The sequence below is a fragment of the Lithobates pipiens genome, unplaced genomic scaffold (assembly GCF_037356315.1).
Source record: "Lithobates pipiens isolate NorthernLeopardFrog02 unplaced genomic scaffold, aLitPip1_a1.2 Scaffold_35, whole genome shotgun sequence".
NCBI lineage: Eukaryota > Metazoa > Chordata > Amphibia > Anura > Ranidae > Lithobates > Lithobates pipiens.
The window spans coordinates 24,642,969-24,669,194 of record NW_027507811.1 but is presented as its reverse complement, the minus strand read 5'-3'; the positions used below and the strand labels follow the sequence as shown (position 1 = coordinate 24,669,194).

The following is a 26,226-nucleotide window of genomic DNA, read 5'->3' as shown; positions in this document are numbered from 1 at the left end:
TGGTAAAAAAAAAGTCAATAACTGTATATTTATTGGTTTGCGCAAAAGTTGTCACATCTACAAACTAAGGTACGTTTTCTGGAATTTACGCAGCTTTTAGTTTACGACTGCCTATCTCATTTCTTGAGGTGCTAAAATGGCAGGGCAGTACAAAACCCCCCCAAAATGACCCCATTTTGGAAAGTAGACCCCCTAAGGAAATTGATAAGAGGCATGTTGAGCCCATTGAATATTTTATTTTTTTGCCTCAAGCGATTGAATAATGACAAAAAAAATTTTTTTTTTTTTTTTTACACAAAGTTGTCACTAAATGATATATTGCTCACACATGCTATGGGCGTATGTGAAATGACACCCCAAAATAAATTCTGCTGCTTCTCCTGAGTACGGGGATACCACATATGTGGGACTTTTTACGGGGCCCCGAAAACCAAGCACCGCCTTCAGGCTTTCTAAGGCCGCGTACACACGCGGGGACTGTTCGCTCAACTTTGTCCGCTGAACAGTGTTTCGGCGGACAGTCCGCTCGTGTGTGGGCTTTCAGCGGACAGTTTCAGCGGACAGTCTGCTGAACAAAGTTTTTCGGAAATTCCGAAAAACTGTCCGCTGAAACTTTGTTTCAGCGAACAGTCCCCTCGTGTGTAGGCTTGTTCGTCAAACTAAGTTCCGCGCATGCTCAGAAAGGATTTACACGCCGAAGTTTGCATTGCAGTGTATAGGACGTCGTTTTCTAGTCCCGTTGTACGTGCCGTTCACGTCATCGCGCACGGTTTCAGCAAACTGTTCGTTCGTCGTGTGTGGGCAAGTCCGTCCATGCTAATTTTGAGCGGACTGTCCGCTGAAACTGTTTGACGGACAAAGTTGGGCGAACAGTCCCCGCGTGTGTACGCGGCCTTAGGGCGTAAATTTTTGATTTCACTTCTCACTACCTATTACAGTTCTGAAGGCCATAAAATGCCAAGATGGCACAAAACCCCCACAAATGACCCCATTTTAGAAAGTAGACACCCCAAGCTATTTGCTGAGAGGCATGTTGAGTCCATGGAATATTTTATATTTTGCCACAAGTTGCGGGAAAATTACAAACTTTTTTTTTTTTTTCACAAAGTTGTCACTAAATGATATATTGCTCACGCATGCCATGGGCATATGTGCAATGACACCCCAAAATAAATTCTGCTGCTTCTCCTGAGTACAGGGATACCACATGTGTGGGATTTTTTGGGAGCCTAGCCGCGTACGGGGCCCCGAAAGCCAAGAACCGCCTTCAGGTTTTCTAAGGGCGTAAATATTTGACTTCACTCCTCACTACCTATTACAGTTTTGAAGGCCATAAAATGCCAAGATGGCACAAAACCCCCACAAATGACCCCATTTTAGAAAGTAGACACCCCAAGCTATTTGCTGAGAGGCATGTTGAGTCCATGGAATATTTTATATTTTGCCACAAGTTGCGGGAAAATTACAAACTTTAATTTTTTTTATTTTTTTTTTCACAAAGTTGTCACTAAATGATATATTGCTCACGCATGCCATGGGCATATGTGAAATGACACCCCAAAATAAATTCTGCTGCTTCTCCTGAGTACGGGGATACCACATATGTGGGACTTTTTGGGAGCCTAGCCGCGTACGGGGCCCCGAAAACCAAGCACCGCCTTCAGGCTTTCTAAGGGCGTTACAGTTTTGAAGGCCATAAAATGCCAAGATGGCACAAACCCCCCCCCAAATGACCCCATTTTGGAAAGTAGACACCCCTAAATTTAGGGGTACACTAGTGAGACTAGGTAATAAATGGCGGGTGCCCTGAAACTATAAAAAAAAACTAACCAACCAGCGTCACCTGTAACAGTTATATGGTGATCACTGGTGAAAGGGTTAACTAGGGGGCAATCAGGGGGCTTTATGCGGTAGTATATGGGGGTCCCTGGCGCTATAAAAAGCTGCGGCGAACCTAAATACCTACCTGCCTAACTAGCGTCACCTGTGACACTAATACAGCGATCAGAAAAACGATCGCTTATTAGGCTGGGTTCACACTGGAGCGATGCGGGAACGCCACGAATCCGCGGCGGGTTCCCGCATCGCATGCCTCCCGGCGGCAGTTCACACTGCCCTATGCGAACTGCTGGGAGTGTCAGTGAAATGTTAATGACACCCCCAGATCAGTTCGCATATCGCAGTGCGATCTGCAAACTCGGATCGCATGGTGTGAACACCCATGCGATCCGATTCTGCTGCGGACCAAAAAAAGGGTCCCGTGCGAGTTTGCGGCGGGTGCGGCAGGTGCAACGCGAATTCAGCCATACTATCTGTATGGCTGAACTCGAATCGCACAGAGATCGGATGTGATTTGCACTGCAGTGCGGTGCGAATCACATCCGTTCTCATAAACCGCTGCAATGTGAACCCAGCCTTAGTGACACTGGCGACGGGGGGTGATCACGGGGTTAAACCTTTATTGGGGGGGTTAGGGGGGTACCTTAGAACTAAAGGGGGCTAACCCTAACTGCCCTAACAGTTATTACAGTCACAAATGACACCCGCCGGGTGATCAGGGGGTTAAACCTTTATTAGGTAATAAATGGCGGGTGCCCTGAAACTATAAAAAAATAACTAACCAACCAGCGTCACCTGTAACAGTTATATGGTGATCACTGGTGAAAGGGTTAACTAGGGGGCAATCAGGGGGCTTTATGCGGTAGTATATGGGGGTCCCTGGCGCTATAAAAAGCTGCGGCGAACCTAAATACCTACCTGCCTAACTAGCGTCACCTGTGACACTAATACAGCGATCAGAAAAACGATCGCTTATTAGGCTGGGTTCACACTGGAGCGATGCGGGAACGCCACGAATCCGCGGCGGGTTCCCGCATCGCATGCATCCCGGCGGCAGTTCACACTGCCCTATGCGAACTGCTGGGAGTGTCAGTGAAATGTTAATGACACCCCCAGATCAGTTCGCATATCGCAGTGCGATCTGCAAACTCGGATCGCATGGTGTGAACACCCATGCGAACCGATTCTGCTGCGGACCAAAAAAAGGGTCCCGTGCGAATTTGCGGCGGGGGGGCAGGGGTAATTGGGGGGGTGATTGGGGGGGTGTGAGTGTGCCTGGCATGTTCTACTGTGAAGTGTTGTGTTGGTGCAACTCACCGATCCTCTCTCCTCGGTGTCGGAACGAAAAATACCGACACGGAGGAGAGATTACATCACTTCCTCTCCTGTGTTTACATTACAGGAGAGGAAGTGATGTCACGAAGGATTTCCATTCGTCGGGAGCGATCGCGAGGGGGTGGCCATGAATGAATGCCAGCCCCCTCATCCCGGATCGCTCCCGAACGAATACCGACCGCCGCAGGCACCGGGGGGGGGGGGGCGATCGGGCCCCCCACCCGCGGGAAGGCAGGGACGTACAGGTACGCCCATATGCCTGCCCGTGCCATTCTGTCGACGTACATCGTCGTGCGACGGTCGGCAAGTGGTTAAGATTGTTGCAAATGGTACATATCATTGTAATAAAAAACATTGTAAAGGCATATAAAATAGGTTTTGTTTAAATCTTGATGGCCCAATCAAGCCTACCCCAAATGGGTTCACGCTGTAGGTCTGGGAGGTCACCACATTGAGCCGCTAGTCAGTCTGTACAACTATAAATAAGGAAATAACATTGGGGAGGGGGAGGGTAACAATATAGGAAATTCAGGGAGTATAATAATAATAATAATATCTTATTACCTCCTCTGTTGCAAGTTCCAACAATGTCTCCTCTCTACTTCCTCCCAACTCACTTCTCACCCGGAACTTCCTGTCTGTAAGTGACATCACTTCCTTTCTTCCTTAGAGACTTCCTGTCTATGTGACATCACTTCCTTTCTTCCATAGAGACTTCCTGTCTGTATGTGACATCACTTCCTGTCTTCCATAGAGACTTGCCTAGGTATACGTGAGATCACCACCTTGTGGAGGTCAGAGGATTTGCAGCTCTTAGAAATGTCTCGTAGTGTCAGCACGACCTTGTGCTATGTTATGTACTGTATATCCTTATACACTACATTGTCAAAAGTCACGCACATGAACTTGTACGGCACCCCAATCTTAGTCTGTGGCAGGGGAGGGCTGGCAGCCTTAGGCCAGGGGGGCAAGTCCAGTCAAGTGGCCCATCGAATCACAGGCCAACGGCTAGCAGGACCCACAGGCCAACAGCCAGCTCCCAGCAGGACCCACAATCCATGGCCAGAAGGACCCACAAGCCATGGCCAGAAGGACCCACAAGCCATGGCCAGTAGGACCCACAAGCCATGGCCAGAAGGACCCACAAGCCATGGCCAGAAGGACCCACAAGCCATGGCCAGTAGGACCCACAAGCCATGGCCAGAAGGACCCACAAGCCATGGCCAGTAGGACCCACAAGCCATGGCCAGAAGGACCCACAAGCTATGGCCAGTAGGACCCACAAGCCATGGCCAGAAGGACCCACAAGCTATGGCCAGTAGGACCCACAAGCCATGGCCAGTAGGACCCACAAGCCATGGCCAGAAGGACCCACAAGCCACGGCCAGCTCCCAGAGGCCATGGCCAGAAGGACCCACAGGCCATGGCCAGCACAGGCCCTGACAACCCAGACAGTGTTGAGGGCTATTTCCTATTTTGAGGTTACTGGGTGGGCAGGGCACTGGGGCAGGGCAAATGGGGTGTTGTGTGTGTGTGGGGGGGGGGTGGTATGTGGGGGTCAGCTGGTGGTGTCAGGGTCTCTCACCTCAGCGATGCTAATGGCAACTCAGTCTAGGGGGGGGGGGGTGGGTGATGATAACTTCAAGTTGCAGACAGCCACACCCCGGTCTCTGCCTGCCTCCAGTCCAAGGACTCCGGGACTTGTAGTGGAAAAGTAAGCTTCTCTCCGTCAGTTATTTCTTCTTCTCTCTGTGACTGACTCTCTAAAAACTTCAAGTTGCAGCCATCCAGCGCCCAGCCTCAGCCAGTCACAGACATCCCAACCTGCAAAAACTAATTTCAGGGAGGTGACACTTTCCGCCGCAGCCTTACCAGTACCAATTAAATGCAGCCTATCAGTGTCTATTAGGGTTGCCACCTGTCCGGGATTTAACCGGACAGTCCGGGTTTTGAATCATGTTTCCGGGTTTCAGTCCACCTGAAACCTGGACACATTGTTCAGACAGGAATATGGCTTGGAACAGGGCTTAACAGGGTAAGGGGACACTAGGTGCGCCGCATTACTTTTCTCTTTGGAGTGCCCAAAGGTATCCCAGGTCTGTTACATTCCTATAGTGTATACTAAAACAAAAAAATTGCACTGCTAAAGTGTTTTAGGCTTGAAGAAAAAGTGGCAACCCTAGTGTCCATTCGTACCACCTCATCAGTGTCTACCAGTGCAGCCCATCAGTGCAGCCTATCAGTTTCAATCAGTGTCCTTCAGTGCCACCTCATCAGTGCCTACCAGTGCAGACTATCAGTCCCACCTCATCAGTGCCAACCAGTGCCACCTCATTATTTTGTCCACCAGTGCAGCATATCAGTGCCCACCAGTTCAGCCTATTAGTGCCACCTCATCAGTGTCCATCAGCGGAGTGCTCCAGGCTCCATCCCGCCCCCTCACCTGGCCACAGAGAGACAGGCCCAGCCGGGAGATCGCCGAGCGCTTGTGGGTGTCCAGGAGCCTGCAGCCAAATGCGAGAGACTTGGGATGTCTACAGTCACGTGACGTGTGTGACCCACCGCATGCCCCACCTCTGCCTGCCTCTTAAGAGTCAGTCTACATGAGTTTGTAGTTAGTGGCTGCTGCTCGATTCTCCCCACCCACAGCCACCAGGAACTTGAGCGTGGTCCGGACTACAACACAGCCAATCGGTCGACTTCCTGTACACAAAAAAAAATGTCAGCGACAGCAGCCGTGAATAGTTAGGCCACCTGGGTGGAATTTTCCACCCCTGGTCCTGGTTGACCTTTTAACCTGATGCCTCTGTATACTGCCTTATCACTGAGACCACCCCCTGCGCCACCCCAGTCCCAGAGACAAAAACAGAAACATCATCAGCATAGGCCACAACCTTCAAAGGAGGCTCTAATGAAGGGATCGATTGCAGACATATAGCAGAAAGCTACCAACCTCTCCTCCACTCTCTCAATCTGCCCCAAAAGCAGACAGGGACCACATCTCTCCCCGGGCCAGGCCCAGCACCCTCCACCCAGGGGAACCCACAAGGGCCCCCCCCCTCCCCACAGGATCCAGCATCCCCTGGGGCAGAGAAGCAACTCCAGCCCCCGGAAGCACAGGAGCCAAGGAACCAGCAACCCCACACCCCACCGCCAAGGATCAGAACGGCAGCCCCCATCCATCCCCTGGGTCTGTACACCTGCCATTATGAGTGTCCATTATGAGAGGTTCCCACTAACCCTGTGCTGTTTTCGGGTCTGTACATCTGCCTTGCACATTATGAGGAGTTCCCACCATCTCTGTGCTGAGTTCCTGGGTCTGTACACCTGCTGTGCCCATTATGAGGGGTTCCCTCCATCCCTGTGCTGCGTTCCTGGGTCAGTACCTCTGCTGTGCCCATTATAAAGGGCTCCCACCATCCCTGTGCTGAATTCCTGGGTCTGTACATCTGCTGTGCCCATTATGAGGGGTTCCCACCATCCCTGTGCTGAGTTCCCAGGTCTGTACACGTGCTGTGCCCTTTATGAGGGGTTCTCAGCATCTCTGTGGTGAGTTCCCGGGGTCTGTACATCTGCTGTGCCCATTAAGAGGGGTTTTCACCATCCTTGTGCTGAGTTCCCGGATCTGTACACCTGCTGTGCCCATTCTGAAGGGTTCCTACCATGCCAGTGCTAAGTTCCAGGGTCTGTACAGCTGCTGTGCCCATTATGAGGGGTTCCCACCATCCCCGTGCTGAGTTCCCGGGTCTGTACACCTGCTGTGCCCATTCTGAGGGGTTCCTACCATGCCAGTGCTAAGTTCCCTGGTCTGTACATCTGCTGCGCCCATTATGAGGAGTTCCCACCATCCCTGTGCTGAGTTCCCGGGTCTGTACATCTGCTGTGCCTATTAGGAGGGGTTCTCACCATCCCTGTGCTGCGTTCCGGGGTCTGTACACCTGCTGTGCCCATTCTGAGGGGTTCCCACCAACCCTGTGCTAAGTTCCCGAGTCTGTACATCTGCTGTGCCCATTATGAGGGGTTCCCACCATCTCTGTTCTGACTTCCTGGGTCTGTACACCTGCTGTGCCCTGTGCTTGAATGAGCTGCCCATTGCATGTTTGTCACCAGAAAAGAAGCTCCTTTTCGGGCGCTAAACTTCATACAATTTGTGAAGGAGCAATTTGCCACATGATTCTGTCCCACAAAAAGCGTGGCAGAACCACACTGTCATTTACCAGAAATTTAGACAGCATTTTTTTTCTTTATAAATGTCAGTTTCCCCTTAAGGCTCCACAGACTTGTGCGATTTGGGACTTTGGACATCAACGTCGCAGGACAAGTCATAGCCCATTCTATTTAATGGCGCCCGTTCAAATCGGTGCAACTTTGAAAAGGTGTCTGGACTACTTTGGTATGACTTTTGTTACGACCTCGGTCCAGAGAATGTAAAGTCAGATCACTCTACTGGAAATCGTGCGACTTTGGAGACGAAGTAATGTGAATGGAGCCTAAACAATTATTAAATCGCTGCTTTCCAGAATTGTTTTACGTTTTTTTTGCTCGGGCAGTGCCCAGCCTAACCCCCCCACCCGTGTCATGTGTTTAACTTTCCCCCTTGCCTATTAGCCTAGAAAATGGCCATTACTGTTTTTTAACATCTGCCTCCCTTTGACTTTAATGGGGTTTGGATTCCGCACCCGAAATGTTCTGATAACCCGTTTAGAACTGAATCCAACTACGTTTGATCCCAACGTCTCAAAGAATTTGAGTCCTAGTCTTACCCTACGTATAAGGGATGCCCACATTAAGTTGGTCATCAGGCATTCAACTCTGACATGTCCCACAACTGAAGTACCACGCAGATAATTGAGTATGAATATGAGGTTGTGCTTGGTTTTCGAAATTCGAGATCCTAGAAATAAAGAGCTGATGTGCTGAACATATGACTAGCCAGTGGATTATATATGAGTGTTGAACACTAGAGGGCACACAATGTACATAGTTTCAGAAGGCGGGAAGCAAGTCCATAGTTCTTCAAGGAAGTGACAGTTTGTTTGTCTTTCAAAGGTCATGTGACCATTCAAGACTTGAGAGTAACGTTACTCAGTGGGAGTACCTCGCATAGACAGTATAAAGGGTAAGTCAGCTTCGTAAAAATTAATTAAAGTCGGAGTTTGTCCACTTTAGCAAGGTCTTCTCTTCTGCCTCCTCCCCTTCCCTCTTAGTCCTTGTACACACGGTCGGAAATTCCGACAGAAAATGTCCGATCGGGCAGTGTTGTCGGATAATCCGACCGTGTGTGGGCTCCATCTGACTTTTTCGGTCGGAATGTCCGACCAACAAAGTTTGAGAGCTGGATATAAAATTTTCCGACAACATGATCCGATAGGACTTTGTCCGATCGTTTGTAGAGAATTCTGATCGGACAAAGTGCCACGCATGCTCAGATCAAATTACGAGACTAAAGCTATTGGCTACTAGCCTGAACGTATTCCCGTCGTAACATACAAACGTCATCATGTTCTGAACGATCAGATTTTCTGACAACTTTGTCCAACCGTGTGTATGCAACACCAGTTTTGGATTTTGTTGTCGGAATGTCCGATCGTGTGTACAAGGGCTTCCACATTTGCTAAAACCAACATTTTATATAAAATGATGGCGAATGTGCAGACAAGCCACGGGGATCTCTGCCAGGTCCCAAAGACATGCATCGGATCTCCATTAAAGATGGCGGCACAGGAGAAGACAGCTAAGGGAGAACTTCTGCTTCAAGAAAGACAACTCCAGACTTTTTAGTGTAGTTATATTTTGTTTTTATTTTGAGACTGGGGCAAGTGTTGGGGGTTTTCTTTTTTTGGGGATTAGGTAGGATGAAGTTCCTCGGTAGCCACTGCAAAACAAAGGGGCTCAAAGCCACACTGTGTATTAATGAGGACTGTGTGAAGAGGGTTACAGACCCGTATGTAGGGCTTCCCCCAGAAAGGGCTGTTAGATTCCACAGATTCTTCTCCCACGTTAGTGCAGAAGCAGCCAGGAACACAGCAACAGAACACTCATTCTGGCTAAGAAATAAGTCTAGGCCATGGGTCTCCAAACTTTCTAAACAGTAGGCCAGCATACTGTCCTTCAGACTCTCTGGGGGGGGCCTAGACTGAGGCCAGTGCAGTGGCAGCCCATGCATTGTGGGTACATGGGCGCGGCCCCCATTATCCCTTCTGTCACCTCCCTATCCATGCGACCGGCCCCTTTCAGGAACGCATGGACTCCTATGGTGGGGGCAGGAGGGAAGTGTATTTTTTTTTGAAGCACCTGATTAGAGCGAGAGGCTCTAATAGGCTTCAAAAAAGAGTGGGCCCGGGGTGCAGAGAGTGCGTCCTGATTCCACCCAATTGTGTGACCATAGCGAATTAATAAATTGGTTGCACGAAAGAAAATCGCTTGATACCTCCATCAACACTGACTGTGTTGATGGGGAAATCCCTGGCTGGTGGCATTGGCATGCAATCACCACATAGGGTGAATTCCTTCTTAATTCAGTTAATTGTACCGCATTCGATCAATCTTTGACTAATCTGTTCAATCTTTGTGTTCCTTTTAGGTGATGTAAGCCCCGGTCATCCAATGGCGGCCTCTTCTTCCTCCCAAGGTGGGACTTTACCAATATGTCCATTTCACATCTCCAGAGATTGTAATTTCATTACAGAACGCATATTAAATCCTTAGCCAGAGTTTCTTACATGCTAGTTATTGTCAACTAGGATTGCACCGATACCATTTTTTTAAGACAAGTACCGATACATTTTTTTCCAAGTACTCACTGATTCTGATTACCGATACTTTTTTTAATGTCATGTGACGGTGGCACTAATATGTAGCACTGATAGGCCGCACTGATGAGGCATGGACTGTGTCAGTAGTTTTTCATTTTTATTAGTTTTTTTTTTACAATTAATTTTTTTAATTATTTTTTACAATGCTTTTTTTTTGGGGGGGGGGGGGAGTGGACGGTGTAAGTGTTTTTTTTTTAATTATTTTTACAATTTGACTTTTATATATTTATTAAAAAGTTTTTCCTTTTCTTCCCTTTTTACCAACCCTGTTGGGGGGAGGGGGGCTTTGGTGAGATATCAGGGGTCTAAAGTGACCCCTGAAATTTCCCCTTTGAGACAGAGAAAGGGACTGAGGACACAGGTTCCTCAGTCCCTTTCTCTGCAGCCTCAGCTGCACTGAAGATGAATGCAGAGGAGACAGCAGCTCCTCTCCATTCATAAACTGAAGCAGAATAAACACAGGTTACTATGCTCAGTTATGAATGGACAGTCAGTGTTCACTGACTCTGTGCATTCAGAAAAGGAAGGAGCCAGTAAATGATGGATTTACCGACTCCTTCCTCTGCTCTGCATCCTGACAGGACTAAGGGGGGAGCGGAAGAGGACCCAGGGAGCCGGGGAGGACACGGGACAATCAGGGAAGAGCGGTGCGGCGGTGGGGGCAGTTACAAGCACCAATCTCCCTGACAGCCACGGGAGGGAGAGGAGAAGAAGCGGCTGTCAGAAAAGCTATACAGTGAGATTGGTATTTGTAACTGCCCCTGACCGATGCACTGATTATCTGTGGGGCTGCTGGCCCCACCTGCTACACTGAGGACACCGGGTGTACTGGCCTCCTGCCAGGTATCGGGTCAAACATTGAAGCATTTGCACAAGTACAAGTACTGGTGCAAATGCTCGGTATCGGCACTGATACCGATTCTAGTATAGTTTATTGTCTTTCCCTCCACTCGCACTGACAGGTGTGAGTAGAGGAGAGCTGATCGGCTGCTCTCCTGAGAGGGGGGGTCTGCGCTGATTGATTATCAGTGTAGCCCCCCCCTCCCCCCCCCCGAAAATGCCCACCCAGGACCACAGGGATGCCTACCCAGGACTACCAGGTGTGCCAATCAATGCCCAATAGGGATGGAACTCAGTGCCCATCAGTGCTGCCTGCCAGTGCCTTCTGATCAGTGCTTCCTATCAGCGCCGCCCATCAGTGCCCACCAGTGCCACCTATCAGTGCCCAGTGCTACCTATCAGTGCCCATCAGTGCTGCTTATCAGTGCCCATATCAGTGCCTATCAGTGCTGCCTATTAGTGCCCATATCAGTGCCCATCGGTGCCACCAATCAGTGCTGCATATCAGCGCCACCTATCAGTGCCTGTCAGTCCAGCATATAAGTGCTTCATCATCAGAGCCACCTCATCAGTGCCTGTCAGTGAAGGAGAAAACTTACTTATTTACAACGTTTTGTAACAGAAACAAATAATTTTTTTCAAAATTTTCTGTATTTTTTTTATTTGTAGTGCAAAAAATAAAAAACCCCAGTGGTAAACAAATAACACCAAAAGAAAGCTCTATTTGTGGGGAAAAAATGATAAAAATTTGGGTTGGGTACAGTGTTGACACACATATTGAGTTGGCCCGCCCTTTGCAGCTATAACAGCTTCAACTCTTCTGGGAAGGCCGTCCACAAGGTTTAGGAGTGTGTCTATGGGGATGTTTGACCATTCTTCCAGAAGCGCATTTATGAGGTCAGGCATTGATGTTGGACGAGAAGGCTTGTCTCACAGTCTCCGCTTTAATTCTTCCCAAAGCTGCTCTATCAGGTTGGAGTCAGGCCAGTCAAGTTTCTCCACCCCAAACTCGCTCTTCCATGTCTTTATGGACCTTGCTTTGTGCACTGGTGGGCAGTCATGTATGAACAGGAAGGAGTCATCCCCAAACTGTTCCCACAAAATTGGAAGCATGAAATTGTCCAAAATGTCTTTGTATGCCGACGCCTTAAGATTTCCCTTCACTGAAACTAAGGGGCCAAGCCCAACAACCTGAAAAAACAACCCCACACCATAATCCTCCCCCCCTCCCCTCCACCAAATGATTTGGACCAGTGCACAAAGCAAGGACCATAAAGACATGGATGAACGAGTTTGGAGAGGAGGAACTTGACTGGCCTGCACAGAGTCCTGACCTCAACCCAATAGAACACCTTAGGGATGAATTAGAGCGGAGACTGCCTTCTCGTCCAACATTAATGCCTGAACTCACAAATGCTCTTCTGGAAGAATGGTCAAACATTCCCATAGACACACTCCTAAACCTTGTGGACGGCCTTTTCAGAAGAATTTAAGCTGTTATAGCTGCAAAGGGCGGGCCAACTCAATATTGAACCCTACGGACTAAGACTGGGATGCCATTAGGGTTCATGTAAAGGCAAGCTTCCCAATACTTTTGGTAATATGTTGTACATGTAAGTGGGACAGAACAATAGCTGCTTCATTTGTTGTTAAAGTAAACCTCCAATTAATACATGTGCCAAAGATTTGTCTGCTGGTACATTGTATGTGTTCCTTATAGATGTGAGGTGTCTTCTCTGCAGGTTCAACCACTGCTATCCTAGGAAAGAGAACAAGAACATCTGGGGATCTCCTCATATATTCTCTAGAGGATCTGAAAGGATGCGATTTCAAGAAATTTAAGAATAAATTGTCTGATTTCTCATATGAAGATAAACCTCCCATTCCCAAAGGAAAGCTAGAAAATGCGGATTGGATCACCACAAAGGATCTCCTGATTGAGACCTATGGAGAGGAGGCAGCACTGGATGCCACGAGTGAAGTCTTCACCCTGATTGGTCTGCTGGGACCCGCAAATGACCTCCAGACAAGGAGATTTAAAAATGGTATGTTTGTAGGAATCACTATTTTAAGAAAATTACCTTCCCTAGGTCTCCTTTTACATGGGGTGGACTATTGCTCAGAGGGGGATCTGTCCACTGATCCCCCACTGAGCAAAGAGGAGCTGGCGGCTAACACGTCTGTGTCTGCTACGCTTAGGTAGTCGTGGCTCACACTGCTCTATGGGCAGTCAACTCCGATCTGCCTGGACAGAGGGAAACTGATCCCCTTCTGTTTGTTTTTCACGGATTGGATCAGACTAAAGGTAGGCGGGGGTAAATGGACACAATTCCATGTACACCCACCGCTCCATAGAGCAGGGTCTAATCGGGTCTGCCTGAAAAACGGACAGGCAGACCCAATCGGACGCTTGTGTGAAAGGGGCCTAAAACTATAAATTAATGGGACCAACAAATTTGTGATAGAATTCTCGAGAGGATATTTAAAAACTCCAAGATCTTATCAGAACTGAGTAGTTGGCTGCAGGGCTGCTGATAGGGGGGTACCACCGGGCCTCCTGTAGGGGGCCTAGGCACACTGGGGGCCCGGAATGCAGGGGGATTGGTGTGGCAGGTCTGGAGGACAATTACAGAACAATGAATTATGTCTGTGTCTCTCCCTCCAGCAGTTGAAAGCTGGTCTCTCCCCCTCTCCCTCTGCCGGCTTTCAGCTGCTGGAGGGAGAGACACAGACACAATGCATTGTTCTGTAATTGTCCTCCCGTTCCACCGCACCGATCCCCCTCTATGGGCTGCCCACATCTGATTCCCCCTCTGTGCCCAGGCCCCTTCTCATCCCCCGCACAGGCAGATGGAGAGTGGGAGAAGGGGCTGGTAAATATGTAATCTACTGGCCCCTTCCTTTTCTGAATGAATACAGTGAGTTATTGGTACCGATCGCTCTTGTTCATTCATCTTCAGTGCAGCTGAGGCTACAGAGAAAGGAATTTAAGAATCTGTGTCCTCAATTCCTTTCTTAAACTCAATGGTGAGATGTCAGGGGTCGGTGTGGACCCCATATATTTAATCCAAAGACCCCCTCCCGAACAGCGTTGTAAAAAGAAGATTGTAAAAAAATAAATAATAATAAAAAAATAATAAAAATAAAAATACCGGTATATTGTTTTTAATTGTAAATTTTTTTTTTATTATTGGAAAAAATAATTCTAAAATATTTTAATTTTGTAATTTGGGGGAGCCTCTCAGGTAGGCTGCACGGGTGTCATGGTTATGCAGTGATCTTCCTGTGTTTGCTTACCTCCCCTCATGTCTTCAGACTAAGAGGTCAGCCACTTCCACCTGGTGGTTTTATAACCTCTCCTCTAAGCATGGCTCCACCCCAGGCCCTATCAGGGAGCCCTATATTAACCTGTGCACTGCAGGCCATCAGTGCTGATCAACCATTGTGTATTCCTTTGTGTGTTAGTTTCCTGTTTCCTGCCGTGTGCTCTTCTACTGTTTTCCGTTACCGACTTTGGCGTGTTTTGACTATCCCTGTTTGCCTTTGATCCTGACCTTTTGGCGTGTTCCCGACTATTCTTGTCTGCTTGTGGCCCCGACCTTGGCTTTGTCCCTCACCATCCCTATCCTCCTGTTGCCTACTGTGGGTGTGAGCTGGGGGACCCTGGGGGTCGCAACCTGGAGCCAGTTGCAGCCAAGTCCACCCTCACCACCAGAGGCGCTGGTGAACACCTGCTGGCTCTTAGACTCCACGCCCCAGGGAATCTTACGCTCTAACCCCAGTGGGATCTGTCCCCCGTCTGCAGCAGTCAGCCATAGGGTCCACAACCTTGCGGTGCACTCCTGATCCTACGGTGTGCGCCTGTCACCTCGCCTCAAGGTGACCTGACAACAGGGCTCCATGATTACAAATGGCAGCCCTGGTTGCCCATCATCTGGTGCCGGGGGGTGTATTTTTCTGCATACAGCCAACTTTGTGTATACTAATTTCATAAATCTTGTTTTTGCAGCCAAACTGAAGCAGATGACACTCGACAATAGATTACTAGGTTAGTAGAAAATATCTTGTGTTGAGTCCCTAGATCTGGGGAAATGTCTTTCCTGAAACATAATGCTATTTCCAACTCTTCTGTCCAAATCTATTTTGTGTGTATCTGACAATTCAAATATTTTGCTATCTACATTGCAGATTGTAAGAAGGAATACATGGAGACCATGAAAGAGGATTTCCAAAGGATTAAAGAATATAACTCCCGTATAGGGGAGGCTGTTAACTTAGAGAAAAGATTTACCAACTTACTACTGATAAAAGACCCCCAAAATATAGATGAAAAGACCGATGAAATAACTTCTTTAGGGAGAAAACATCTACAGATCATGATGAAAAGATCGTCTGATGAATATTCCCCAATCACAATCCAGTCCTTGTTCGACCCTGATGAAGAGGGTTTCATCCCAAAGAATGTGGTACTACAAGGACCTGCTGGGATTGGAAAAACCATGACCTCCAAGAAGATCATGCTGGATTGGGCCTCCGGTAATCTCTACCATGACAAGTTTGACTTTGTGTTTCATCTGAGCTGCAGAGAACTCAACACCATCACCGAACCCATAAGCCTTGTGGGACTTTTATCCAGAACCTGCAGAATGCAATGTACAGACGACCTTGTGTCTATCCTGAAGGATCCTGGAAATCATGGAAAGCTTCTCTTCATAGTTGATGGTTTCGATGAATTGAAGTGGACTCTGGAGAAGAAATCTAAGGCTTGCCATGACATTTTTGAAGAAACCCACATAGAAATACTCCTCCAAAGATTGCTGAAGAAACAGGTTCTCAAACGGTCTTCTCTGATCATCACCACGAGGTCATTGGCCCTGGACAAACTTAACACATTCATCGATGATTCCCGCTATGTGGAAGTCCTGGGATTCACAGGGGAAGACCGTGTGGAATATTTCCACAACTTCTTTAAAAATGAAGATGATGCGGACAAGGCTCTCAGTATCATAAAAGACAACGAAGTTCTGTACACCATGTGTGCTGTCCCCATTGTATGTTGGATTGTGTGCACTGTATTGAAACCTCAACTAAAGCAAGACTTGGACTTACTGCAGTATAAAACAGCCACCTCTGTATATCTCCTCTACCTGAAGGGTCTAATAAAGTACCATGGTAGGAACCAGCCAGCACAATCCTGCCTGAAGAAATTGTGTGCTCTGGCAAAGGAGGGAGTTTTAAACCAGCAATTCTTGTTTGAGGAAGATGAACTAGAAAGACATGGTCTTTCTTTGTCAGAGATTGAGTCCGTATTTCTGAACCAGAATGTTTTTCACTTGGACATCGACACCAAGAACTACTATGGCTTCATCCACCTTAGTGTACAAGAGTTCTTTGCTGCTCTGTATTATGCATTGGACGGTGGTTCTGGAAATGAGGAAGACTCTTTCCTTCCGGAGATCTGTAAAGGGGACTCGCTTTCCACATCGTGTGCAGAACATCCTCATTTGATTCTGGCCGTGCGGTTCCTGTTCGGGCTCCTAAATAAAAAAGACACTGAGGCATTTTCAAAAAGCACGGGCATCAAGATTTCACTCCAGGCCACGTCTGCAGTGGAAAAGTGGCTTACGGGCGACACGCTTTCGGTTTACTCTACCGAAGCCATTTTCTGTCTGTATGAGACACAAGACACGGACTTCATAAGGAGAATCATGTCCTGTTCTTCATGTTTGGAAATAGAAACCATATGGATGGATAGCTCAAATTGGGGAAACAATTGTTATAAACAGCTGTGCTATTGCTTGAAGATTTGTCAACATTTTCAGGCTCTCACCTTTGTGTTGCTCACCATTGAACCCACAGACCTGGAAATGTTATCGCCACACCTACACAACTGTCAACTACTCTGGTAAGACATTTTCAAGGATACCTCAATAATGGAACTCCATATAGAGAATTGAATGTACATTTTTCAAGAGTCTTTTTGTCATGTGAAAGTTACAAACATAACAACATTTAACAATTGGCACTACAAGGCATCAGCACCAGCGGACAATGCAGCTCCCATATAAATTGTACCAAAAATATTCAAATAATTGACACCATAGTAGCGAATCTACACTTACATCCCCACATATGAACTTCCCCAAAGTACAGAGAGCACCTATATAAAGTGCTCATCGGAGCCCTCAAAGGAACAGTACCAGACCCTCCACAAGAGCCTCTTAATATACAAACAATGTCAGGTCACCTTGAGGCCAGGTGACAGATGCACACCGCAGGGATTAGGAGTGCACCGCAAGGTTGTGGACCCTACGGCTAACTGCTGCGGACGGGGGTCAAGGTGATAGGAAGGCAGGGCCGCCAGAACACCAAGATGGATCCCACCGGGGTTAGAGCGTAAGATTCCCTGGGGCGCGGAGTCTAAGAGCCAGCAGGTGTTCACCAGAGCCTCGAGTGGTGAGGATGGACTTGGCTGCAACTGGCTCCAGGTCGCGACCCCCAGGGTTGGTGAGGGACAAAGCCAAGGTCGGGGCCACAAGCAGACAGGAAAAGTCGGGGACACGCCAAAAGGTCAGGATCACAGGCAAACAGGGATAGTCAAGGACACGCCAAAGTCGGTAACGGAAAACAATAGAAGAGCACACGGAAGGAAACAGGAAGCTAACACACAAAGGTTGATCAGCAGGGTTGGCTAGCAGTGCACAGGTTAATATAGAGTTCTCTGATAGGAGCTAGGGTGGAGCCATGCCAGAGGATGGATTATAAAAGCAGTCAGGTGAGGGTCGGCTGGTCTCTAGAAATGAACACATGGAGACAGGTAAGCAGAAGAACTCTATTGCATAACCATGACAAACAATCAATCTGATGCAATGAATTCGTCCTTTATCCAACCTCCCCACACCTTTTCAAATTTAGTTGGTACATGTCACGTACCTAGTAGTTGAGCCTGGAATGCAGGGAGCGGCCCCTCGTATCCCCTGGCTAATGAACCCCTGGAGATGGAGACAGGTATTCAAAAGTTCAGGGGGCACAAGTGCCTGGCAGGTAGGACTGGTCCGGATAAGCAGCTGGGCACCGACAGCAAGTTGGTAGAGCTGATGGTACTTGACTGTAGCAGGCAGGCACAAGTGCGGAGACTGGCTGGTAGGTGGGCGTCAGGAACCCCAACAGGTAAACAGGAACAGCGGAGTCGGGTACAGGCCGGGTCAGCAGGAATCGATCAGCAAGGTACAAGAGGATGAGGCGGAGACGTGGTCAGACAAGCAGAGGTCGTAGGCAGGCAGCAACGGATCAAGGTCAAAGAACAAGCCGGGTATCAAGGATCAAGGTAACAGGTACTGGTACAGAAAGCAAGGTCACGGACACGCTGTAGACTGGACAGCACGGATGGAAGGGAGCCAGTGACTTAAGAAGACCTTAGGGTGCCAAACGGACGTACGACGGGTCAGCGCGCCCCCGCGAGTAGACGTGCTCCCGTTCGTGACCCACGTGCGTGTGCGCGCTCGTTCGTGTTGACGCGAGTGCGTTCGTTAGCTTTAGCGCGCGTCAAAGGGAAACGACGGGCTCTCCACGACAGGTTTCTACGGGTAAGTCTCCTGTGTATGGCTGAAACGTCAGAGTGATCGTGACAGTACATCTCTATTAACATACAGTATGAAGCTTTGTAAAATGGTAGTGCTTTATTTACCAATGCCTTCCAAGCCAAAATGGTGGGGCCACAGGTTTCTTCCATGACACGATTATTATTTTGAGTGCATAATAAAAGAGTAGACTAAGGAGCGTGCGAATACCCTCTTAGGTGCTAAAGGATCAACCAGGCCCAAGAAGCAAACTTCTACAGAAGGACTAATGTAAATCTGCCCATGGAGCAGCACACCTCCAGCTATTTGTTGAATTTGTGGGGAAAATCCTCCTCCTAGCAGGGGTAAAATATTTTTTGCAGAGGAATTTATACTGTTTAAAGTGGAAGTAAACCCTTCTATCGTTTTCAGTCAGGGAAGCCACCATCTTGGCCTCTAATGATTCTTCAACTGCCATAATGCTGCACATGTGATCAGTTATGAAACCAGCCATTGGATGGTTTGAAAAAAGCCGCCATCTTGGCCTCTAATGATTCTTCAACTGCCATAATGCTGCACATGTGATCAGTTATGAAACCAGCCATTGGATGGTTTGAAAGTTTGGTTGGGAGCACAACCAATGTGAAAGTTAGCATTTCCGGCATGCCGGGAATGTAAGTGTTTTTTGAAACTGGGTTTACTCCCGGTTTAAGGTGATCCCGTGCTGACAACAGCCTAGAAAGAGTAGTACTCAATTTGTCATCCGAGTCTTCACCGCCTAGTCTTGGAAAATTTGGACAATTGTTTATAGATGGTGGATAGAGGTTTGGCAAGGTCTTTATCTCTACATAAGGATTCCAAATTGCTTATCCTTACACATAGACTAAAAGAACCAAATTGAGTGGAAAAAGCGTGTCTAAACTGGAGATATCAAAATAAATTGGAAGTAGAAAGGTGGTATTGGTGTTTTAGGTCATCAAATGGCAGGAGTACCCCATTCCCAACTACTGAGCCCACCGTCTTAATCCCAAATCTCATCCAAATAATTGGGTCAGGGTAAGAAGGGAAATGGCACAGCTGGGGATTTTTCCACAATGGCATATATGGGGACACCACACCATCATCCTAAATTTGAACATTTTTGAAGACTTGATTTTTTATCAGAAAGACAGATAAAGTTGAGGGACATTATTTGTAGGGTGGAAGTGCTCTAAACGCAACTTAAAGCGGAGCTATAGTCCCTGCATCAATTTTTTTTTTAAAGCTTATCCCATGATTGTTATAACGTCTACTTTAATACATAATGCAATTAATGCAAAATTATAAAAGCAACACTTTTGTTTTTGCCCCTTTTTATCATAAGGTAAAGGTCTACAACTTTTTCTATGTACACAAAAGGACTATTTCTCTCAAATATTGTTCACAGATCTGTCGTAATCTGTGTTAGTGAGCACTTCTCCTTTGCCGAGATAATCCATCCATCTCACAGATGTGGCATATCAAGATGCTGATTAGACAGCATGATTATTGCATGGGTGTGCCTTAGGCTGGCCACAATAAAAGGTCACTCTAAAATGTGCAGTTTTATCACACAGCACAATGCCACAGATGTCACAAGTTTTGAGGCAGCGTGCAATTGGCATGCTGACTGCAGGAATGTCCACCAGAGCTGTTGCCCTTGAAATTAATGTTAATTTCTCTACCATAAGCCATCTCCAAAGGTGTTTCAGAGAATTTGGCAGTACTTCCAACTGGCCTCACAACCTCAGACCACGTGTAACCACACCAGCCCATGACCTCCACATCCAGCATCTTCACCTCAAAGATTGTCTGAGACCAGCCACCCGGACAGCTGCTGCAACAATCGGTTTGCATAACCAAAGAATTTCTGCACAAACCTTCAGAAATCATCTCAGGGAAGCTCATCTGGCACAGGAGTGAGCATGCACGAGTGCCCCTATAGCAAGCGGCTTGCTATAGGGGCATTCAGCAGGGGGAGAAGGACCAGGACACCAGCGCGGCACATGAGAAGAGGAGGATCTGTGCTGCTCAGAGCAGGTAAGTATGACATGTTTGGTATTTTAAAGGATGAACCTTTAATATCACTTTAAAAGTTTAGGTTAAAGAGCCACTGCCACCTGCAAAGCGACTCTGTCTCCTGATAGCCCATTCCCCCTACAAGGTATACTCAACCATCAATGCTCCCTTGCTGCCTCCTCATTGCAGGAGTCTAGCCTGAGCCTATCCACGTGGATGTTACTCCCCCACCAATGTTACGGTGTTCAGACCTAGTGATTGGCCAATTGGGGAGGTCACATGCTCCTCCCATACCATAAAACGCCAGAGTTAGGACCCTGACAAAGGGAGGAGGAGACAAGGAAGTGTGGATGGATGCAGGGAAATAGAAATGATGGGCACCATACAGCCTACCTAAAAGGACCCCCCACTACTTTAGCTCTACAGTCACAAAGATTAGCAAAGAGAGGGAGTGTCAAGCTCCTGACCGGACACAGCAGAAAGAGAGTTGCGAGCAAAATTCCATACAGACATGAGATATGCTTTGGTGTAAATTAGGGTTGCCACCTCATCCCTTTAAACCTAAACACATATGAATTTCACAGGTTCTGAGGCTAATTTAAAGCAGATAAGTCACCAAGTGAGTTTCATTACCACCTTAATCAATCTCAGAACCTGTGTAATTAATATGCGTTCCGTTTTATAGGGATAAGGTGGCAATTCTAGTATAAATTCCTCATCAGGATCTTAAGCTGTCCCTCCTAATCCCCCAATCCCTTATTTAACTTTTCCCCATCTGTCATCATTAGCACGTGAACAGTATTGGCACTCCCAGACCTCATCTACATGGGAGCTCATCCTGCTACTAAACCAAACCTGGGTCCGGGTACTGACCAAAACTTGGGCCCATTAAGGCAGTGTTGCCTTTACCTCCCTGTGGGTAGGTTGCAGTGTGGGGAGATGGCAGCAAAGAATACCCTCAAAGACGGAGGAGGATGAGAATTGAGAACAGTATATTGTAGGCAGGGCTGGACTGGGACAAAAATTTGGCCCTGGACTTCATCCAGACCAGCCCACTTTAATTTTGCAAACAAGCACCAAAACAGTATATAAAACTATACGCAATTGTGCAAAAAAAAAAAAAACATAAGTAGCATAACATAAGGAGTCCTCACTAACCTCTTTTATTATTTCACTTATTCTCCTCTGTATTTTTCTCATCTTTCTCACATCACTGCGTGAAGTTGAGGGCGAGCCACGCAGCCATTACTTTGTCACTGAAACCGGCCCACTGAGCCATCGGCCCACCGGGAAACTCCCTGTAGTCCCAATGGCCAGTACATGCCTGATTGTAGGAGTTCCAACAACATACAAACAGGCCCAGCGGGAAGCCACTCCCGACTGGAGCCACTTACAAATAGTAGCAGAGGAGGTCCTGGAATGATGCCAACAGCTTCTGCAGTGAGGAGGCCTGGCCAGTCCACACCCAAACACAAGGCTTTCTACGAGGAGATGGTGAAGTTCCTGCATTTTCCCTACTCCTCTGGAACCTTCCACTACTGCTAAGCACTGTCCCTGCCAGGGGGGGAACCTGTCTCTACACAAACCATTTACATAAAGCGCACCAAGCACGGGAGCCAGAGTCTTAAATAGACTCTGCCTGACCCAAGATGGCCACCAAGGTCACATGGGGCCCCAGCGTCCAGCTGCTTCCTTGTGACCACAGGAGGTCATAGAGGAACCAATTTCCTCGCAATCTCCTTTCCTTTCTGCATTGCCAATTGGGTCAAGCGTCACCTACAGTGGGGGATACAGATTGCCCCTATCGGTGGCCCTGGATGGACAAGTATGAGATGGCAGATACCAGCGTCGCTTTTCTTTTTTTTTGTAGAACATAAGTTTGAAATACATTCTTTGTAGTGATCTCTATTTAACGATTTGTTCTCTTTTAGTTTCAAGTTCTGTCATTTTCCCCTGAGAAGTTATTCACAAAGTCTGGAAGATGAAGACGTTCTGATGGAGGACAAATTGTTTCACTCTCTAGATTTAGATCAGGAAGAAGGCGAGTTCACCTTTTCGGAAGATGAAGAAGCGTATCTTTCCTGGCTGACCAATCCACAGAGTAAAATACAAGAATTAACGTAAGAGAAATCTCAAGATTTTGTAGTGAAATGGAAATGTGGAAATGGTCTCGTAGTTTTCCTGTCTCCTAAATTGTTTTATGTCCCAATCAGGGCCGTTTTTAAGGCAGGGCAAAAGGGGCAGCTGCCCTGGGCCCTGTCATTGTTGTGGGGCCCAAAGCAGCTGCCTCATACTTGCCAACTATCCCAGTTTAAATTTCCTTGTCTCTTTCTGTGTCCTGATAACTCAGTATGAAGTGCTGCTACTAATGCCGCGTACACACAATCGAATTGTCCGGCGTACTTAGTCCGGCAAACAATCCGGCGGATAGTCCAGCGGACTTTCTACCGAACGGACTTGGCCACACACGGACACACAGAAAGTCCGGCGTTTGCTAGCGTGATGACGTACAGCACGTACGACGGGACTAGAAAAAGGAAGTTCAATAGCCAGTAGATAATAGCTTCCTTTTCGTAATTTGCTTCTGAGCATGCGTCATTCTTAGTCCACCGGACTAGCATACTGACGAACATATTGTCTGCAGAAACCCAAGTCCAGCGGAAAGATTGGACTGCAAAAATACTTTCTAAGTCCACCGGACTTTACGCTGAGAAAGTCCGCTGAAGCCCACACACGATCGGATTGTCCGGTGAAATGCGTTTCGGCGGACTAAGTACGCCGGACAATTCGATCGTGTGTACGTGGCATTATGCTGCCCAGCTCTGCCCTATTGTTATAGCAGCAGCAGTCATATGTAAATAGCTGCATAGATATGTAAATAAAGGCGGCATCCATATGTATAGCATGACCCCTGGAGTGAGGAGATTATGTGCTGTAACCTCTAGCAACGAATCAGTGGGCAGTATTACTGTACAGTAATCTCAACAAGCAGAAATCATGTGCTGTAACCTCTAGCAAATAATCAGTGAGCTGTAATGTGTGCTGTAACCTCTAGCAACCAGTCAGTGAGCGGTAATGATACGCTGTAACCTCTGGCAACCAATCACAATAGCTGCCTGATCTGATTCAGTAAACTGATTTTGAGTCTAGCTGCTATTTATTGTATGTCTCAGAGCACGTGGAGAACAAAACTGAAGGAACATTTTATTTACCTTCCAAATCTCTCCTCCACTCATTTTCTTCTTATATGAAGTGTGACAATTTAATTGATGGAATGGGTTGTAAAAAGAAATATCAGACACCTCTGCATTCTTCAAAAGATCAGATGAAAATTGAAAGTGATCTTTTGGATCTTCTGTGAAAATTTGGGGCATCAGCTTTGTGTAACTTTTCTCATTCCCAAATCCCTCGTTAGAATCTGCTGCACTGTTTCCCTGTTCATGTTCAATTCTTCTGCCATCATTCGGACCCTCAATCTTCCATCTGAGCGTATGAGGGTTCGCACCCTGTCCACATTTCCATCCGCCCTTTGCGTTTTTGGCTTTCCACTTCTTGCGCCATCGTGGACATCTTCCCGCCCCTCTTTAACCACTTGAATATCAGGTACTTTCACCCCCTTCCTGTCCAGACCAATTTTTAGCTTTCAGCGCTGTTGCATTTTCAATGACAATTGCGCGGTCATGCTACACTTTACCCAAAAAAAATTTGTCATCATTTCTTTTTCACGCAAATAGAGATTTCTTTTGGTGGCATTTATTCAAAACTGTTTTTTTTGCTAAACAAATGGAAAAAAGACAGAAAATTTGGAAAAAAAACTATTTTTTTTTTAGTTACTGTTATAAAATTATATAGGTATTTTTCTTGATCATACATCACGGGACACAGGAGCTTCATTACATAGTGGGTTATATAGGCACCTCTGGTGATTGGACACTGGTTGACCTCAATTAAGGAGAATTCCTCCCCTATATAACCCCTCCCATCTGGGAGGCACCTCAGTTTTTTCGCCAGTGTCTATGGTGATGGTCACGTAAAACTTTAGCTCTATGAAGGTCCCTGCGAGGGCCTAAGGGCTACAATAAACCGGATCCATACCTCGGGCCGATATTTGACTCCCAAGATGGTATGGTACCCGGGCCTCGTCTGCCGAAAACACGAGGTTTTGCCTGTAAGTCCTCTCCATTGGAAGACTGGGCTCTGGGAAAACCAGACTTGGTGTACTGTTTATACAGAGCGCACGAAAGTTTCTGGCAGAGCTTTCTACATGGCCCAGGTGGGAGGTTCTTCCGAGAAGGAACCCCAGATATACCTGAAGGTTGGCTAACAATACCCGCCGTGATGGGTGAAGGCTGGAATTTGTCTGGTTCAGCAATTCCTGTGGCAGGGACAGGTAAGGGAAGTTATCCTGTATATTTAATTATATGAATGGATTTCTTCATTGCGAGTAGTTGTATGTCTTACCTGGTTTCCACCACTAGAGGGAGTAAGAGCAGCCTGATGCATACTTACATGCCTTTTCAATACACATGCTCAGTGAAAGCCTGATTCTCCAGCTAACTCACGTCTCCATTGCAGTCCCTGCCACAAATAAGGTAAAAACTTCAGGGGTCCCACGCAGCTCCGTTTTTGGGTTCTCCTTCCCCCCCCTGGATTCCGCGGTCCTCGTGCACGCGCGCGGGCGCGTGCACGCGCGCCGGACGCGCTCCCGGCCTAATGGAGGAGGGGGGGTGTGGTTGCGAGCCATGCACGTCAGTGTGCACGGCGCTGTACTGCGCAGGCGCCAGGCGGCAGTTTTAAAAGCCCAGAGCGTCAGGGGGCTGTAATTGGAGACACAGGAGCTGTGGGCAGTAAGCATCCGTGGGGATTGGATCCAGGCAAACCTTAGACACCTACTCAGCATCAGGTTGTGCAATTTAAGCATATATATTATTGTGAGACTTTAAGCACAACAGTGATTGCACTTGTACTTGTACTAGTGCCTCTGCTTTGTAAGGGGGGAGGTAATAAGGGCACTGGTAAATCACCGCCTAGGTCCAGGGGTTCCAAAAGTGCCTGTAAATTACCATCCCCCCCTGCAAGACTGGAGCCAGCCTCTCAAGACGAGTCAGTGCCCCTGTCGGGTTTTGCAGCCTCTCCTAATGTCGCAGCCCCGGTTTATGTCACTGAGGACTCCCTTAGGGCTACATTGGAGGGTTTTGAAGGGAGAATCATGAATTTTATTTCTGCTTCCCTAAAAGATAGCACGAAAAGGGGTAGATCCCCTCCCTCTGCTGATATCCCTCTCTCAGATGATTCTTCTGAAAATGAGGAGGGATCCCTATCTTTGGATAGGGATCATGAGCAGTCGGATGAGTCAGAGGAAGAGGAGATAGTCCCCTCCTCCCAGGCGCTCAGAAAACAGGTGCAGTATTATACTGAATTGGTGCGTACCACATTCAGAATGCCTGCTGCTGAAGTCGCTACATCCTCTGTCTCTTCCCTGGGAGTCAGGAAAGCCCCACAGACTGCCTATTCCTTTCCAATTCATCCCTTAATGGATAAATTGATGTATGAGGATTGGGGACATCCCGATAAACTGTTTGCTCCTCCTAAAAGGTTTTCTATGCATTATCCTGTGGAGGAAAGTTTCACCAAGAAGTGGGGGGTCCCATCTGTCGATGCGGCTGTTTCTTGTGTGAATAAGAACCTAACTTGTCCTTTGGATAATGCGCAGGTATTCAAGGATCCAACTGATAAAAAGCTGGAAACCTTATTAAAAGCCTCCTTTTCCATGACTGGCACTGTGGTGCAACCTACAGTCG

General features: G+C 47.5%; 2 protein-coding genes across 2 annotated transcripts in view; one reads left to right on the top strand and one right to left on the bottom strand.

Moving 5' to 3' along the window:
* Positions 1–26,226, bottom strand: part of LOC143956162 (uncharacterized) — a 713,750-nt gene that overhangs the window by 13,208 nt on the left and 674,316 nt on the right. The window lies entirely within an intron of this gene.
* Positions 8,158–26,226, top strand: part of LOC143956183 (NACHT, LRR and PYD domains-containing protein 3-like) — a 33,375-nt gene continuing 15,306 nt past the window's right edge. Inside the window, exons 1-6 of the mRNA XM_077466338.1 lie at positions 8,158–8,293; positions 9,758–9,805; positions 12,572–12,874; positions 14,839–14,877; positions 15,018–16,734; positions 22,357–22,545. Of these exons, the coding sequence (XP_077322464.1) occupies positions 9,781–9,805; positions 12,572–12,874; positions 14,839–14,877; positions 15,018–16,734; positions 22,357–22,545 (2,273 nt within the window). The 5' untranslated portion in view covers positions 8,158–8,293; positions 9,758–9,780. The remainder of the gene's footprint in view (positions 8,294–9,757; positions 9,806–12,571; positions 12,875–14,838; positions 14,878–15,017; positions 16,735–22,356; positions 22,546–26,226) is intronic.